At 32.9% G+C, this 17896-nt stretch overlaps 1 protein-coding gene across 11 annotated transcripts in view; it reads left to right on the forward strand.

Moving 5' to 3' along the window:
• The window catches only part of heph (polypyrimidine tract-binding protein 1 heph), a 366239-nt gene that overhangs the window by 305303 nt on the left and 43040 nt on the right, over positions 1-17896 (forward strand). For all 11 annotated transcript variants that reach the window (XM_036370223.2, XM_036370225.2, XM_070105823.1 and 8 more), the window contains one exon: positions 17139-17426. In XM_036370223.2, coding sequence (XP_036226116.1) covers positions 17139-17426 — 288 coding nt within the window. The remainder of the gene's footprint in view (positions 1-17138; positions 17427-17896) is intronic.

A 17896-nucleotide genomic window follows, 5' to 3' on the forward strand; every position in this document is an offset into this window, starting at 1 on the left:
AAGCTTCTTTTCTAATATAAACTTCTTTCGTTGCATGTAAATTTTTTATTTTTGTTTTTTGTTTTAATAATATCTCAACAGTTTGTGTTTTTTATACTCTTGCAACATGCTTTTAAATATTGTTGCTAAGTCCACTTAGGGCGAGCCGGAATGAGCTTGCCCACTAAATGGAAGCACAAACTAAACCTAACAAATATATTTGCAATAAGATATATGTACACATACGTTGTTCGTTTCTATTTCTCACTAATCACTGTTGTGCTCTATGCTCTATATCTATTGTATTTATATTGCTTAATTATTATCGCACTTAACCCTATTCTGTCTAAGGAATACTGCATGAAGCGCATGAAATGGTCATATCCATTGAAGTAAAGTCATTATAAATTATTTCACTTTAGTTAATTATTAAAAGTCAGTAAAGACATTTTTAGCTATGAGTAGTTATAAATAAAGTATAAACTATATTGTTGTAACCGATATCAAAAATTCACCATTAGTTAATGACGCTGGGGAAACTATCAGCTGTTGCTCGCAATCACACTCATATAATTACAAATGGCATACCCAAATACAGTTTGCCTACACCTTTATCACGCAGCTGTGTGCTGTTGTCCTTCGAAGCCTGTCGCAATCACCTCCATATCTACCAATAGCATATAAGATATCAGCGCCTGCATGTAGGCAACACCTTTCCTCGGTGAATTTCTAATAATGTGTACATTGTTTATTTGCCTTGTGTTCAGCTGCCAATTACGCCGATTACACAAATTGTATTATAACAATGAGGGGCAATGGGTAAATTTATTTGCATATTAACTGCCTAAATATAATATATATACAAACATATATTTACATGTGCATATGTGGAGCATTTAATGTGGGTACCGACATAAGCATTGCATACATTAAGGCTCCAAGCGGTGTTGTCTTGTCTCACGACACTAGTCTGTTGCATGCCATCACGAAGCATTTGCTGTTCGCGTACATGTTAATGCAGTTAGTTCTTAGCGCATATGTATGCAAATAATGTAGTTACAAAAAACAACAATAACAACAAATGGATCAGTAAGTACTTGTGGCGTCTCGTATACGGGCCATCAGAACTGAATTGAGCAAATGAAGTTGCTCATTTGGTTGTAATCGATAAAATGTTTCAATTTAAGTATCCGTCGTATGCAGTTTACATATAAAAGAAGTCTTTTGTATTTAAAGTATATATGTATAAAAATTATTAGTATAGCTTGAGGTATCTTTTTAAAAATGTATTGGTAAATTTTACATTATTAAAAACTATTTTTATCCACATCATAAAACGCGAAACATGCCGTAATTACCACATTAAGTACTTCGTAATTAACGGCGCATAGCACATAGAAAGAGATACTGAGGCGATCTAAGTTTTGAATATTGTTTAAATCTTGTAAAAGTATTGAATCAGTAGTATTATGTAATGTTGTTTACTGTAATTTCGAGTATTTGTATCATGGCTTTGATAAATGCATAAGTTTTTATATCTTAGCGCCAAAAAGTAAGCAATTTTTTTTTCGCAGACTCGTAAAGTATATACATACATAAGTGATAAGTTTGACTACTTAGTCGATTGAGCCAGGTCCGTCTGTATTTCTGTATATACACGAACAAGTCACACAGTTTGTGAGATATGGATCTGAAATTTTGCACACGCCCTTTTCTTTCTAAGAAGCGGCTCATTTGTTGGAACAGATGTTATCGGACGACGTTGTATATATGTATCTCTATACAAACTGACCTATCGAAATAAATTTTCTTGTAAAATTTTTTTATTTGACCAGATATCTTCGCGAAATTTGGCATATGCTATTGTCCAAAGCAACTTTCCAATATTCAGATATATATTAATCAGATCAAGATAAAGACATTTTTATATCTTTTTGTGCTATAAGAAACCACATTATGCACCTGTGAGGGATAATGTAGCTTCGGTGCAGCAAAAGTTGACATTTGTTTTTTGTTTTTAAATATTTTTTCATATTTTTATATTTTAGAAAAACAATCAGTGAATGTTCAAAAAAACGTAAACCTGAGAGCCTAGACACCGCTAACATTTCTGCCACCTGGTTATATGGTATTTACGATGGGCATAAGTAATTTCATGAAATTCATGAAATATACAATAAAATATACGGTGTGATTTTTTTTCGATATTAAATACTATATATATACTACAACTATATATAAATATGATAATACATGTTTGATATCAGATTCATTTTGAATTAACTAATTACAATTACAATGCATTACTTTGAGGAGCTTTTACAAAAAACTTCACATTATAAACATTATTTATTTAAGAGATAATTAGTCAAACCCGCATTGTATGTATATGTAGATATAGACTTGTTGCCCATTTATTTGTAAGCTGAATTAAGCTTGTAATCCGCTTTTGCTACTCTACCCACAGCGTATACATGTACACACTCACAGACAGGCAGATAGAAAAAAAACTTTGCTTGCTTTCCATTCCATTTGTATTTGTATGCTGCACATCGTTCACCCACTTACCCACACTGGTCCACAAGCGTCGAGCATATACTCGTATTTTTGCGTTGAACCCTTTTTAGCCTTTCAGTTAGCGCTTCTTCTACCGATTGCTATTGTGGCAGCTCAAAAAATTAATTTATCAAAATTACTCACAAAAACAATCACACGTCACATTTGATCCCTAAAAACACCGGCAACAGCTCGAAATTCCCAACACACACAAACACATGCAAAAATACTTTAGCCCACATACGCTCGGCAATAAGTACCGCAACAAACAAATGTAGATTGTGTGTGTACCTTGGTTTCTCGCTACCTGTCCCCTGGCTGCTTCACCTTTTGCCATTAGTGTCCATCACTTGCTCAAGCACTCGCCGCCCGAAATGGTCTCGCAATGCCGAAATGGTTTAGTCATCGCCACCACACTTATCCTTCAATCTCGACCGCAGCTGCATTCATCTTCATTCATTTCTTCAGCAATCTCCAGTCAGAATCTGTGAACTCAGCAGCGTCTTCGGCGCATCCACTTTCCACTTTTGACAGCAGAAATCCTCGAAAATCCATATGCTTGCCGCCACCAGTGCGCCAACTGTCTTCGCAATTCACTGAGTGTTTCGCCACACATACGCTTGAGCACTTCTAATCATATGCATGTGTGTGATTGTTCGTGTCTTCATGTGACACATTGCTAGTTTCAGTTGTGCTTGCTTCTTTTGTTTTTGTTTTTGGTCCCATCGTACCTACATGAATATTTCTTTTTATATATCTTTGTTGTTTTTGCTGTTATTTTTTCTGCTACCGAAATAGCAAAAGAAATGTCAGCCCAAACAAGCTGCGCCACAAGAATAGCTGCCAGTCAGCAGAGCTCCGATGATTTTCCTGCTTTGTGTTCGTATGTGTCAGCAGTTGTAGTAGTTGTTGTTGTTTCCTACATTGCTTAGCTGATTTGCTTGCTTGCACTGCTATTGTTGTGTTGCGCCGACATGTCTTTGTCAGTGCATGTTTGTGTGTGTATGGGTGTGTGCTTGAACAGATGATTGCAAAATCCTGTTCTATGAGGGTTAAATCCCCGAAGGTATATGAGAAATATTCGTAATGCACATACCTTGAAATAGAAGTAGTTGGAAATTGGAACGATACACACATGGCTTTTAAACATGCGTTTGTGTGTCATATGTGTAAATGTATATGTTTTTTATGTGGTATTTGTGCGAGAGGAAACGCAATCTAAATCTAACAAAAATGTATCAAAATTTAAACGAGAAAATTCTTGCAGTAAAATTTTAGCAAAGAACTTATATTATATAATATGCTTATAGCCATATACATGTATGTATGTAATATCAAGTTCGAGTTTTTATTGCTAAAATTTTAAAAATATTTTCTTAAGATTGTTTCAATTGTAGATTGTTTTTACACAAAATTATTTTAGAATTCTATATTCAAATCATTTGAACTTATTCTTAAAGAACTCAAAGAAACATTTTTTTGTATATGATATACATATAATCAGGTGGTTATATCATAAAATTATATTTTATTTATATCAGTTTCTTTACAAGACACTACTGTCATGTCTCTTTTATTTCTTCAAAACATATGCATTTAAAAATTTTAAAAATGTGGCAACCCAAAATTTTTTTTTTTAATTTATTTTATCTTATGTTATCGAAAAAATATTTTAAATATTTTCACCTTATTCTAGAATACTTAAAAAAGTAGAACCTTTTGCGATCGGATTAAATTTGGATTAGAGATGGGAATCGTACTGTTACGAATTAATTTCCGTCGATAGAGCAGGGATACATAACACGCAAGCTTACGATGGATAATCAAAATTTCGTAATTCTTTTGTGAACTTTGGATATATATTTATTCAATAGTGATATGTTTTTGTACAAAAATTATGTTTTATATCCATCTCCAACATGTTCCTTGCAAAGGGTTAATATGCCACCTCTAAATAAGTTGGCAACATCATAAAATCCTATTATATTTTTATTATTTTCTTTCATGTCCACACCACATATTTTCTATTTTATTGCTTCCATATATATGCATATAAATATTTTAAAAGTGTGGCAACACTGACATTTTTTTCAATGAAATTTCTTTTAACTTATGGTACACGCTTTTAGGCCAAAATCAAGGCAGTTAGCTACATATACATATGATAATCCTAAAACTGTTTTTGTAATATAAAACCGAATTAAACAGAATTAAATAAATGTGGCAACCTTGAGTCAGCTTATGCTTAAAGTCAAGCGTCTGAAAACCAATATAATTCCGTAGGCACATACAACGAATTGCACAATTTCAACTAACATGCTATTTTCCATAAATTTATGTTTAAAGCCTGATGGCAACTCCCCGAAAAAATATTTCTGTAATAATACTTGTTTTAAGAGTAATATCTTCCCTGGAAGTCAGATTACTGGAATATACCCTAATTTCTATTACACAGATTAAAATGCCTAGATAGCGCGCCTCAATATCCTACAGAAAATCTGGTTCCACTCAGTTGTGGTTGTCGATGTCAACTCTGCAGAAGACGCCACATAAATAACAGTAATCTAATAATTTTTTGTGCTCACACTAAGCTTTGTAAGATAAAAGAAAACATACATTTAGGCGCATTATTCATATCCGGCCATTAACAATACACTTTGCATTATTTGTCACCTTTTGTATTTGCAAAATAAGTTAAAAAGGCATTAAAAGTCCAAATTTACATAAAACAAATGCGCCATAAACCTAAATCAACAGACCCATATACACATAAATCTTTAATTCCAATGAGCAACACATAGCCCTTGTTTCGTATTTTCTATTTGCCATTTTGGTCATATGGCATTATTGACTCTTCTTCGTACTTTTATTTATTTTTAAATATTTTTTGTTTTCATTATTTTTGTTTTGCTTTAATTTTACTTTATTTATTTTTATTCTCCTATTGTTTTTATTTTTCTTCTCCACTTTTGTGGCTAATATTCCTTGTTAGCTGGCTTATTTTGTTCTCCGAACTCTCCACTCGGTTCTATTCGATATTCGCTGTTCGCTGCACGTAGTAACGGTAATTGAAATCCATTTGCACACGTCACACCAATCGATGCCTCGACGAGGAAGGAAAGGTGAAAAAAGCAAAGAACAGCCAACAAAAATAATATAAACATGCAGAGACTGTTTGTATGTGTATTTACAAATATTATATATATACCGTTAGACGTAAGCTTAACTTATGTTTGCGCAACGTCAGCGCACAATAACAGCAACGCGTAAATACCTATTTCTTGAGAAATGTGAGCTAGATGCCACAAATCTTCACGCAACACACGAAGGATCTAATGCGACAGCGACGAAGAAAAGCAAGCGAATGTGGCAAAGCCAGAAAACCAACGGTCCGCCACCATTGCCGCCGTAACACATATGCCTACAACAACTACACGGCGCACTTCAGCAGCAATCAGCGGCCAAAGTGTATCGACAAGCACTGCAACAACAACAGCAAGAAGCATCTTGTTGATTTTCGCTTAACGCCGAACAATACACGGGCGGTGAAAGAAAAATATCAAGAAAATAAGTTAAACAACAACAAAAGACAAACAAAAGCAATAGCAAAAACAAAAACAAAACATAATAACACAAGATTAACCTGGCTTGTAAGCGAACGGCAAGCGGCAAGCGGCGAGCGCAGGCAACAAGCAACGCCATTCTGGCAAGACAGTGCTGCTAACTGAGGCGGGCATTGCCTCGCATGCACATATTTATGTATTGTACAACATACATGTGTGTGTGTGGGTATGTGTGCGCCGAGTGCTAATACATCAGCGAAAATCCTTTAACCTCTTTCGTGCTTTTGTTTTTGTTTGAAATTTTCGTTGGCTTATTTGTTTGCCACTTCGGTTGGTCTTTTGTTTTTATTATTTTTATAATATTGAATTTTCGCTGCTTACGCCACCTCCTGACTGGCTGGCTGATACGGTTACGCGTTGATGGTATAACGGTAAAGCTTTTTACGCCACAAAACAAAAACACAAGCGCAAACTTTGGCGCGCGCATACACACAAATATATATTTATATGTATATGTATTACAAGGAGTCTCACGCGTGTTGGCGCTCACACAAATAAATCAGCAAAGTGCCTTATAATCCTGCAAATGGACAGGATACATGATGCCATTTGTTTGCACATATGTATTTATATGTATGCCAGTGTATGTATGTGTGTGTGTGTGTGTGTGTGTACATGCGTGCGTGTGCTGTTGCTGCAAATCTTTTCTCGCCTTGTTAGATTGAAATAAAGTAGAAAATTAAATAAACACGCTACTTACGTATGCTCCGTCAGAGATAATATTATTAGTGCAAATCAAACAACACATGCAACAACAACAAAAACAACAACATCAACATATGTAACAACAATAACGATGTATACTTATGCTCGTATGCTTGTAGTCAAGCAAAGAAAAGCAAAAACGGATTCACTGGAGACCCGCCGTGCCTGTGATGATTATGCGCCTATATGTATGCATTGATTTTTGGTTTTCTCCATTTCTCCTTTCTGCACGTGTTGACGTATCACTTTAGCGGTGATATATAATATTAGTTATTGTTGTTGACGTCTTTATATCCACGTTTGCCGCTGTCTTTAAGCCTCGTTCGTGTACTGTGCCGCCTTTAATCCCTTGCTAATATTAGTAATCCTTTTTGCGGTTTAATCGCTTGTCGTTTCTTTGCGCTTATTTGTTTAACTTTGCGCCAATTTAGCAGTTGGCGAGTTCTATTTCTTACACAGCGTACCGTTGTGTGCCGATTTTGGCTTATTGTTGGTGTTGCAAGTTGTGTTGCAAAGCCTGCTGACAAGCATTAGTTGCATGTCAACATATTCGTCTGCCAGGATTAACAATTCAATTAAGCTTACAAACGAATTAACACCTTTGTATGCGCTGTTTAATATTTGATTGGACATATGTACATAGATAAGTAGTATTGATATTTTATATGCGTTGTAGCTAATTTTCGAAAAGTTTTACCAACTTATGCAAATCAATGCCAAGCAGTATAACTTAAAATAAACTAAAATAACAGCAAAAGCTATTTAATCATCAGTAATCGAGTAGGTAACCGATACAATCACTAGAAATAAATTTTGCCAACATTTTCTTTGTTAGTACGTAGAACTATACTTCTTTTTCAAAACTATCAGATATCTAAACAGCTCCTATTTAATGGGATCAGATTTTGTAATGACGTCATTAAGGCGTAATTTCCACTTGCAAGTCAGATAACACGCACTTGTTGCGAATTTTTTGGAAGAATCATTTAATTCTAAAATTTAATAAAAAAATATGAATTTATAGAATTTAAGTGCGATAAAAATCGACGATAAATTTTGAAAAATCGCCATCATCGCTAATATCCAAGAAAATCTGCGAAAAAAGGTGTCAAACCCTAAATTAATGACTACAGGTAATCTAGAAAGACTATTAAAAATTTTGGTTTTTGAAAAAATGGTGACTTCACCAAAAACAAATCTTCGTTTAAAACAACGATATTATTATCAAAAACCTTATTCCTTCGATGATTGCTTGACAAGTATATCTAAGAAGGCCAGGTTCTCATAATATGTTAGTGGCTCGATGACCACCTTCCCGTATATCAAGAGAAGGTCCCAGCCGGGCCTTATGAGTAACTACACGCTTGACCTACAGCTAAGAGGCTGTGGTACAATGCGGGTCGAAAGCGTTGGAAGTTGCAGATGTCGCAGGACCGTGTACGAAACCGATGAAACGTATTCCGATCATTTTCCAAGCAGAAATCTTTGCTATAAGTCGGTATGTAGACATAAACCTCCAACGCAAATATTGCAATGAATGTATCACCATACTCAGCGATAATCAAGTGACACTTAAGGCAATCTCAGCTTACGAGATTACATCGGGATTATTATTGGGAATGTGCTGAGCCTATGATAGCACCATCGATATGTCTTTAATAAATCTTTAATATATTCCGATTGGGTCCTGAAAGTGTTAATAACGGATATGGAAGCAATTTATGATGTTATATAAATAACAAGTGTATAAATTAGTAACAAAAAATTATTTTTAAAACGAAACGGTTAAAAATTCAAAATTTGCAAAACAATGCTTAAATTCTTAAAATCAAAATTTGTATAAAGAAATATATTTTTATACTAAAACCACACCGCACCCCACCCGTTCAACACTCTGCCGCTTTTCTATTCACGATCTCTCAGACACAGTTGTTAATTTAATTTCAATTTTGTTGCGCATATCTTTTTCAATTACTTTTCAATATAAAACTCCTTATTGGTTTGCATATCTGCATTTGCGGCGCTATAACTCGAGTATACTCACTGTTTTACAGCCACAAGTAACTACCACTTACGACCCCAGATGTGAACCCGGCACACAATATGCGTTAAGTTAACTTGTTGCGGTTGCAAGTTAACTCAGTTCAAAATGCATACACAAGACTCTACTTGTATGTGTGTGTGTGTTTGTGCGAAATTTAGGTTGCAAGGGCATAAAAGGGTTGCGCACACACACATCTACACACTCGCATGCAAATATAAAGTGAGAGGGTGGCGTGAGTGCCAAACAATAATATTTATGAAGCTTTAAATGTGAGCAACTGCTTCTTTTATGCGCTTCATATAGTCTTTCAATAGTTCTTAACTTCGCTCAGTCAGTTTATTTTATATCTTGATGCCTTTATGCTGTTACTTTTGCTGTTGTTGGTGACAAAAACCGCTTGCGCGCAAACAAAAAGTGCCATAACTGACGAAGGGGGGGAGGCAAAGCGGTTGAAGCGTGAGCAGCACAAATTTGTTTTTACACTTTTTTTTCATATTTTCGCATCCTGTTGCCCCGTCCGTCTGCTGCCACACATCGTTGCTTGCAGATTAAAGTTGCAAAAACATGCTTTAGCTTCTCAGCGTTGCCACAATCGATGAAGAGAACCAAAAATGTCCGCTTGTTTGTTTTTGTTGTTGCTTTTGAGTGCTTATGCTCGGAATTTACTTTACTTTTTACTCGCCACTGTAGTTTTGTTGCTCATTTAACGCTTTTTGCATAAATAACTTTTTTCAGCGCCAACAATTTACAAACGTTTCACTTTGCTTTCTTCGACGCTTCTTTTTTACGCTCCGCCGACAAAGTGCCACGGATTATCCTTCAATTTTATTTTCCGCCATTTATTTGTTAGTTTTTTTGTTTATTTTTCGGTGTGCTTAAATTTTCGGATTTTATGTTGCTTTGCGGTTGGCATTGTGGTTGCGACATTGTGGCTAGCCGTGTGCTAAAGACCTGCTCGCAGTTGCCCGCTAACTTTCTCCCCCCCTCACACCTTCATGCAGCCGCTCAATTGCGCTGCTTGTAATAAAATTGAAAAACTTTGTAAATTTGCGCAAACTTTTGTTAAAAGCTTTTATCTGTGCGCACGCTTCTTGTGGCCTTCGCTATTATTGTCTTGGTTTTTGTTATATTTGTAGCCATTTTTTTGTTTTACGAACACATTTGCCTTTAGTTATTTGTTATTCTCTCTCAGCGCCCGTCATAGCTGAATTGACGTCTTAGTTTTATTTCCTATTTGAGTAAGTCCCGCGAGTAAGCATTCAAATTTACCGTAAACTACCGCGCGTCCCGCTCTTCGTGCGCATTGTCCGATTTTCGTTGACACCGGTTATGACTTTATTACGTGTACGTTTTTTATTTCGTTTTGAAAATGTCAACCATTTTGAGCGAGGTGTGCTCTCACTTGCTTTCCGTTCGATGCTTTCATTGCTTGCCTGTTTCAGTTTTCTCCTGGGAAGTGCCAACTGGTCAACAAAAAACAAACTATAAAATTAATGGAAATATATGAAATACTGCAATGCAAACACGTGACTTATACCGTTATAGTAAAGTCTGAAATATTTGGTGCTTTATTCATTTCAATTTATGTACATAAGAAGTGGGTGAGGTAGAACTTTCAGTGCTTTCGCAATATGAAAGCTCATATCTTGCTGTTTGGTGTTCGAAAGCTTTGTATTTTTACAATTAGTCGCTTGTGCCGTTTTATGTTTTGAATAAATGCAAATCTTGAGTAGATTACTCTCTTATTCACAAGGTTATATACCCTTCTGTATTTCAAAAAATCTTTTTCTTTATATATTTGAATGTATGTATGATCCGGCAAATAGTTTTGGAGATGTAAGCTTATATGACTTTTAACTTCGTGTAATCGGCTCCCAAAACTTTTAACGCGATTTTCTCGAAAAGCTGTTTTCAAAGTCGGCAAGGAAAGTTTCCATTTTGTTTTCTTTTTTTTGACTTCAAATTTTGGTATGACCTTCTAAAATATATTTCTCAACTTGAAGGAATAAGATTTTAGATAATAAATTATATTTTTTCACAAAACAACGCTTTTTTTTTGGTAAGCTGTCAATTTGTCAAAAATCTAAATTTTGAGTAGTCCTCTCATCATCCTGACCTGTTTCCATCTATAGTAATAATCTGTTTTCTGTTTTTGGATTTGAGATAATTTGAAGCAGAAAAATCTGACGCACCGCCAAACATCTTTTATCGGAGGTCCTCCTAGAGATCGCTTATGGGATTAAGGGAAACCGAAAGTTTTTAAAATGCATCACTGATTATTAAAGTACATTATTTTTATTATATCATCTATAAATGTACATAATTTTTATTTATTTATTAATTAAAATGTCGATTCGAAAAAACTTTACAAGAAAATCATTTTTTTTCTGACATAGTGACAAGTGGATATAACCGCTTTAATTTAGACAATTAGCGCTTCGCTTCGCCGATTATTATAGAAAATATGTTAATTAAAGAAGCTATCAAAAACTTATAATATATTATGACAGTCCAATTAACTGAAGCAATGTTACGTTAATTGAATTGGTTTGAAGTTCCGAATTAGCTCCATATAGATTGCAAATCACTACCATTTGTCAAATTTATGCCTCTAAATTTAGTTATTTCGAAGCAAACTTTTTCATATTTCTGACGTATCAAATTTCAAAACTTTCAAACAAATACAATTGCAATTTTAATTTGTCAATTTATAAGCAATTAGTGTTATATAAGATATCTTCTATTCTTCAATTAATAAGCAATTAGTGTAGTATAAAGCTTACATGCAGCCGCTTAATTTTTGTTAATTAGCTAATTGTCTTTAAGTACGTTTACTTTACTCAGCATAAATTGTTCATTGACTCAATTAAGATATGTAATTAATCTAATCAAATTAGCTAACTTGTTTGTCTATAAGTAAAAACATAAGGCAGAACTACTAATTGACTTGCCAATTATAAACACTTTCAAACATGCTAATAATATATAGTACATACTTTTATTTAAATTATTTTATATATACATATGTTAATGTTTCTACAATTTCTTAAAGTAACACAATTATTAATGCAATACTATTTTTCTACAAATCCTAGTCGATGTTTATTATGTTTACACAGCCACATAAATAGAGATTATTTACTATGAAAATAATTCCAATACCGTTATTTCTTATACTCGAACCCATAATATATCAGCCTGGGCGCATATAACATATATTATATAATATGTATGTATGTGTGTGATTTTTTCATATCATTTCCATAGAGTAATAAAATAAATCGATAACAACTCTTTGCATGCAAATAAAATATCTGTACATATGTGTGCGCTTTCTAGCACAGGGCGATTCACTCTAACCAATAGAAATAAAATAAAATGCTTTTAGCTGAGAGTGATAGCAAGCGAATTTATTTGAATTGCAAAACATTCGATTTTGTACAGCCGATTGATAGCTGTCGGCGTTTAAAATGCAGTTAAACATTTTGCTGCTATATTTTTCTTTGCAAATAGAAATGCATGAATAATTTGCTATTTTATGAGACTTTGAGTGAGTAACAGATTGCAAACGATATTTGTGGCACTTTTGGCGGCAGTAGTGACGTCACTGCTTTTAGTTGCAATGCAAGGCAACAGCTAAACAGTTGTTAATTGTGGTCATTACTTTGAGTTTGAGTTAAAATTTATTATTATTAACAACTCATTAAGGCTCACTTGCGACATTTTAGCCAATTTACGCCATAAACAGCAATCACTTTCAAAATCACAAAAATAAGAACATAGAAATCAGCCAAAGTTACTTCTGAAGCTCTTTCCTCTCTATAATTAATTATAGAAAGACATTTCTTGCTTGTTTTTGTAAACATATTTCTAAACAGCAGCCATTATAATAACATCAAAGTATTGTTTTCCGTTTACCTCCTCTAAATCGGTGAGTCGATTGAATGAAAACGTGTTTTATGCCTTTTCACATTTCTAAAATTCTAAACAACACATTTCTCTGCGCGATGATGCCACTTTTTTCCATTTCCGCTACCCACGTTGCGCTCTGCTATTATATTCAATAGCGTAACCGCGCACAATCATCAAATATCATCTAATAATCATAATCATTTAAAGCGTCATTCAACACTCAACCATTCATGGAATCCAGAGCTCATTCATCCGCGCGTCGTTTTTTTGCTGCCAATGCTAAAACAAAAACAGCAAAAGCAACAAGGAGTGACAAACTCCTGCAGAGGAAGCGATTTTTAAGTAAAATCGGAAGGAGGAAGGATATAAGTATAAGTAAAAGAAATGAAGTAGATGAAAAAATCTGCAACGTTGGCGCTGACTGCCACGTTGGCTAACATATCCATTTCGCTGTGAAGCGCCTGAGTGTGCGTGCGTGTGTATGTGTGTGAAGGTGTGTGTTGTGCGTGCGAATTTCTTGTGGCATATCTATCGCCTAAGCCCCTCGTCCGCGCCGCCATTCATTTAGTCTTGGCTTCGATTGCCTGTCAAGTGCTGCCAAGCCGCACAAACGCACACACACACACAACCATACATAAGTGCATTATAAATTCACACACTGATCTATAAAAGTATTCCACCTTTGTTGCTGTTTATATTTATATTTGTATATACCTATATATATTTGTATATATGTATGTATGTGTGCGTGTGACGCATATCATGCTCTCGCAATTCTAATCAATTTTTATTATATTTGCAATATTCCTGGCAATAACAGCGTCATCCTCTTCGTTGAAGTGTCCTTTACCGTAAACCAATACATACAAGCATATACACTAGGGTAGATCCAAAAACGAATATTTTTTTTCGCTTGGCACTCTGAAAGAAACTCTCTCCAAATATGCGCTCTTAATTGTAACGGGAAGGTTACGTTAGAGAACACTTTTATAGAGCATTCAATTTTCTACAAAACTGTGAGTTATTCAATTAAAAAATATTTCTTTATTGAGCTATAAAATTCATAAGAAAAAAATTGCCTTAAAACAATCAAACTGCAACCGTTTAATATCTTTTCGGTTAGGTATACGAAAAATCATTACAGACTTTTTTTGTAGAGCAGTAAATTTTATACAAAATCTATGAAACGAGATATTTTTTCCAGTGGTTGCAAACGAGATTTGAATTTTTCTATCTGATAATAAGAAAAAAATAGAAAACTGTAAGCCAGAGAAGCTTCCCGTTACAATTAAAATCTTTTACTTGGAGAGACTTTCTTAGAGATGTCAAAGAACCTATTTTTCAAATTACCAACCGGAAAACAAATAGTCGTTCTTTACACTCACCCTAATATACACATCTGTACGTCCCACTTCCTTCCGCCAGTGCACGCTCTATAATTTGACTTGGCCCTGGCTTGCCTCTCTTCCATTTGCTTTCGACTTACTTTTTTGTGCTGTTTTCGTTTTTGTATTGTTGTGCACTTGAGCCAAGCACCAACGTCTTGTCTGTAGTTGCGAGTGCTGTCGCTTCACGGCGCGTCCTTACATCGCCGCCCAGCGCATTATTGTGGGAATCACTTGCGCACACACACTCACGCGTACACTCAAACATATTTATGCAGTTGAATATATTCATAAATTTATACCTTTACTTTTGCGTTACATGTATGCGTTTGTTGGACTATGTCGCATACCGTTATTCACTTTTATTTACACCGTCGTCCGTTACCTGTCGTCAAACGGAAATCGCACACTTGGGGCAACCTCTTCAGATTTTGTTTGGTCTTCTACTTTGATCATATGTGTATGTGTGTGTGTGTGAATTATTTATATAGAAAAGCCAACGTGTTTATGTTATGATTTTTAAATCAAAATTCAGCACGACCTGCAATATATTCACTTCCGAATGTCATTAAATCGTATTCCGATATTGTGATGCTCTCTCCTATTGGCAAGCAGCACATATCCACACGCAACTATATATACATAGATGTGATTTTGAATTATATACATGTCCGCGTGTGCCTTCACAATAGACTCCTCGAGAAGGTTCACTTAACAAATGCGTTTGTGTGTATGTATATATATAATTTGCGGCTATTATATATTTATACAAACATTTTTCTTTTCTTGTCTCTTTTTGGTATCGATTTCTTTTCTATTTCGCGATGGAACAATATGAATTTATTCATTCTGATTGAGATTTATGAGCGAGCTTTTCTATTAAACATTAACATAATGTAGTGCAGTGACCCAGCGAGAACTTCGTTGATTCGAAAAATATAAATATTATAAAAATAAACCCACAAATAAAATATAATAATAATACTAATGAGCATATAAAAATATAGATAATAGGAAGTTTTGCTAAACCCTGTCAATGAGTCAATTAGTACCCTCTTATTCTATGAAATTCTATTATGCGAGACAATTTACCAATTTACTTAATTAAGTGGCTGCCACAAATTTCTTTGAACTAAGTTTTAACCTACAACAATAATAAATTATATATAAGCACAGTGATATGAATATTTTTAAAATAGATTTCAAATAGTAATAATTTATATAATAAAATAAAATATGCTTAAAGAATAGTATTGTTTTGTATAAAATTTTTTTTTTTAAATAATAAAAATTCATAAATTATTCAAACAATTACAAATAAGAATTTTGACGAAAAAAAACTTAATTCAAATCAAAATTATTAAAAAAGAATTATTATAGCATTATTATAATGGAAAAAATATTTTTAAATTTAATAAAAATCAACAAAAATTGTATATAACTAAAAAATAACAAAAACTAATTATTTATTACAATAACTCTGTAATCCATAAAATAATCTGACAAATAAATAGAACACCTAATAAAAAACATTAATATTTTAATTAAAAAATTAAAACTAAAAAAGTAATTACCTTGAAAAAAACAATACATTTAATTAAAATAAATATTTACTAAAAATAATTTTAAAAAATAAATTAGTTTGATTTTTAAATTTAATAAAAATATTAAAAAAATTTAATAAGAATATTAAAAAATTTAATAAAAATATAAAAAAAATTTAAAAAGTTTAAATATTAAATTAAATAAAAATTTAAAAAGTTTAAATTTTAAATTTAAAAAAATTTTAAAAATAATAAAACTTAAAAAAACTAATAAAATTTATTCAAACAATTACAAATAAAATATGAAATGTAAAACAATTTGAGGAATTAAATATTTAATAAAAAAAATTAATAATGAATTTTAAACGGTGAATCCAATTTACTAAATAATAAAAAAAAATTTCATTGAGTAAACAAATTAGAAAATAAGAATGAGAATTAAAAAAAGAAAAAAAGTAAGGCCAAATACTTAAAAATTAATTTTAAAAAAGTAACATTTTAAATAAAAAAATTAAAACTAAAATAGTAATTATCTTAAAAAAAGTAAAATTAAAATTATTCATAAAATATATAAAAGTTAATTTAGTTAAAATTTCTTCTTTTAATTTTCAATCCGGTGTTTAAAAAAAAATTTTTTTTTATTCCAAAATGCGGGACTAAAAAATTAAAAAAAAATTAATAATGGGTTAATTCTATTTTTTGTTAATGCATTATTTGCCTGTGTGATACAATCTGGCGAATTATACATTTAATTAAATTAAAAAAATACTAAAAAGAATTTTAAAAATTAAATTTTATTTATAACAAAATAAAAATATTAATAAAATTTTAAATTTTAAAATTAAAAAAAAATAAAATATTTTATAAAACTTGAAAAATTAAACTAATAAAATTTATTCAAACAATTACAAATATTATATGAAATGTAAAACCATTTGATGAATTAAATATTTATTAAAATAAATTAATAATAAAATTTAAACGGTGAATCCAATTTACTAAATAATAAAAAAAAAATTTCATTGAGCAAACAAATTAGAAAATAAGAATGAGAATTAAAAAAAGAAAACAAGTACGGCCAAATTTTTTCTAGAGCAATAGATTTTTCGCCAACGAATTTATGAAAATTTATTAAAATAGAAAAAAGTTTATCATTAATTTAGGTTGCAATAATGGTGTGAAAAAGCATCATTGCATCATTAATTTCAAATAAATGCCTAAAAAGGTTATGTTAAATGTCACAAAGATATATGTGGTATATATGTATACCATATATATATATATATATATAAATAGGTTTTCCGTTACTTGCGCATGCACATTTATAAAATGAATGTTTTCGAGTAAAAATGTAAAATTGAAATTAATGTTTTTGTCCTTCCTTTTGCAGACCGCTGTCGTGTCCAGCGATTATCGCATTCAGTCGCCAGCATCTGGCTCACCGCTACCGCTGTGCAACACCGCCACCACCACCAATGCCGATGGCACCATCGCTGTACTACAGAACAACTCGAACGCAGTCAACACTAACTCCACAGCCGGCGGACCGAACACGGTGCTGCGCGTCATTGTCGAATCGCTGCTGTATCCGGTGTCGCTGGATATCTTACATCAAATTTTCCAGCGTTTCGGCAAAGTGCTGAAAATCGTTACATTTACAAAGAATAATTCATTCCAGGTAAATATGCACAAAAGCGCCGATAAGCAAATATATTTATACATCCAAAATATGTGGTTATACCTGTGTGCTGGTATATGTACAAGTATGTAAAAATGTGCAGTTGTTCCAAGTGAAAGGCTGTCTGTGAGGCATCATATCATTTCATTTTATGTCAGATGACAAGTAGCAACCACAGCGCGACAGCGTTCATAATTGATAAACGCGAGCAAAAACACACATGCACACACATGCATATATTCACGCGAATTTAAATGTATTTGTATGCGTGTGTGTGCGTACAAGCGTTCACATGCTCGCTTGCGTACCAAATCAAGCGTGAATGTGTGAATGCCTTCAACGAAAGTCATTTGTTGTACTTGTTGTTGCACGCTCATACATCATTCACTTAATGCTCGCCGCATACACACACACACACACACATATATATGTATTGTATAAAGCTCTATTAATATAAATAAACAGTTAGG

Source organism: Bactrocera oleae, chromosome 2 (assembly GCF_042242935.1).
Source record: "Bactrocera oleae isolate idBacOlea1 chromosome 2, idBacOlea1, whole genome shotgun sequence".
Taxonomy (NCBI): Eukaryota; Metazoa; Arthropoda; class Insecta; order Diptera; family Tephritidae; genus Bactrocera; species Bactrocera oleae.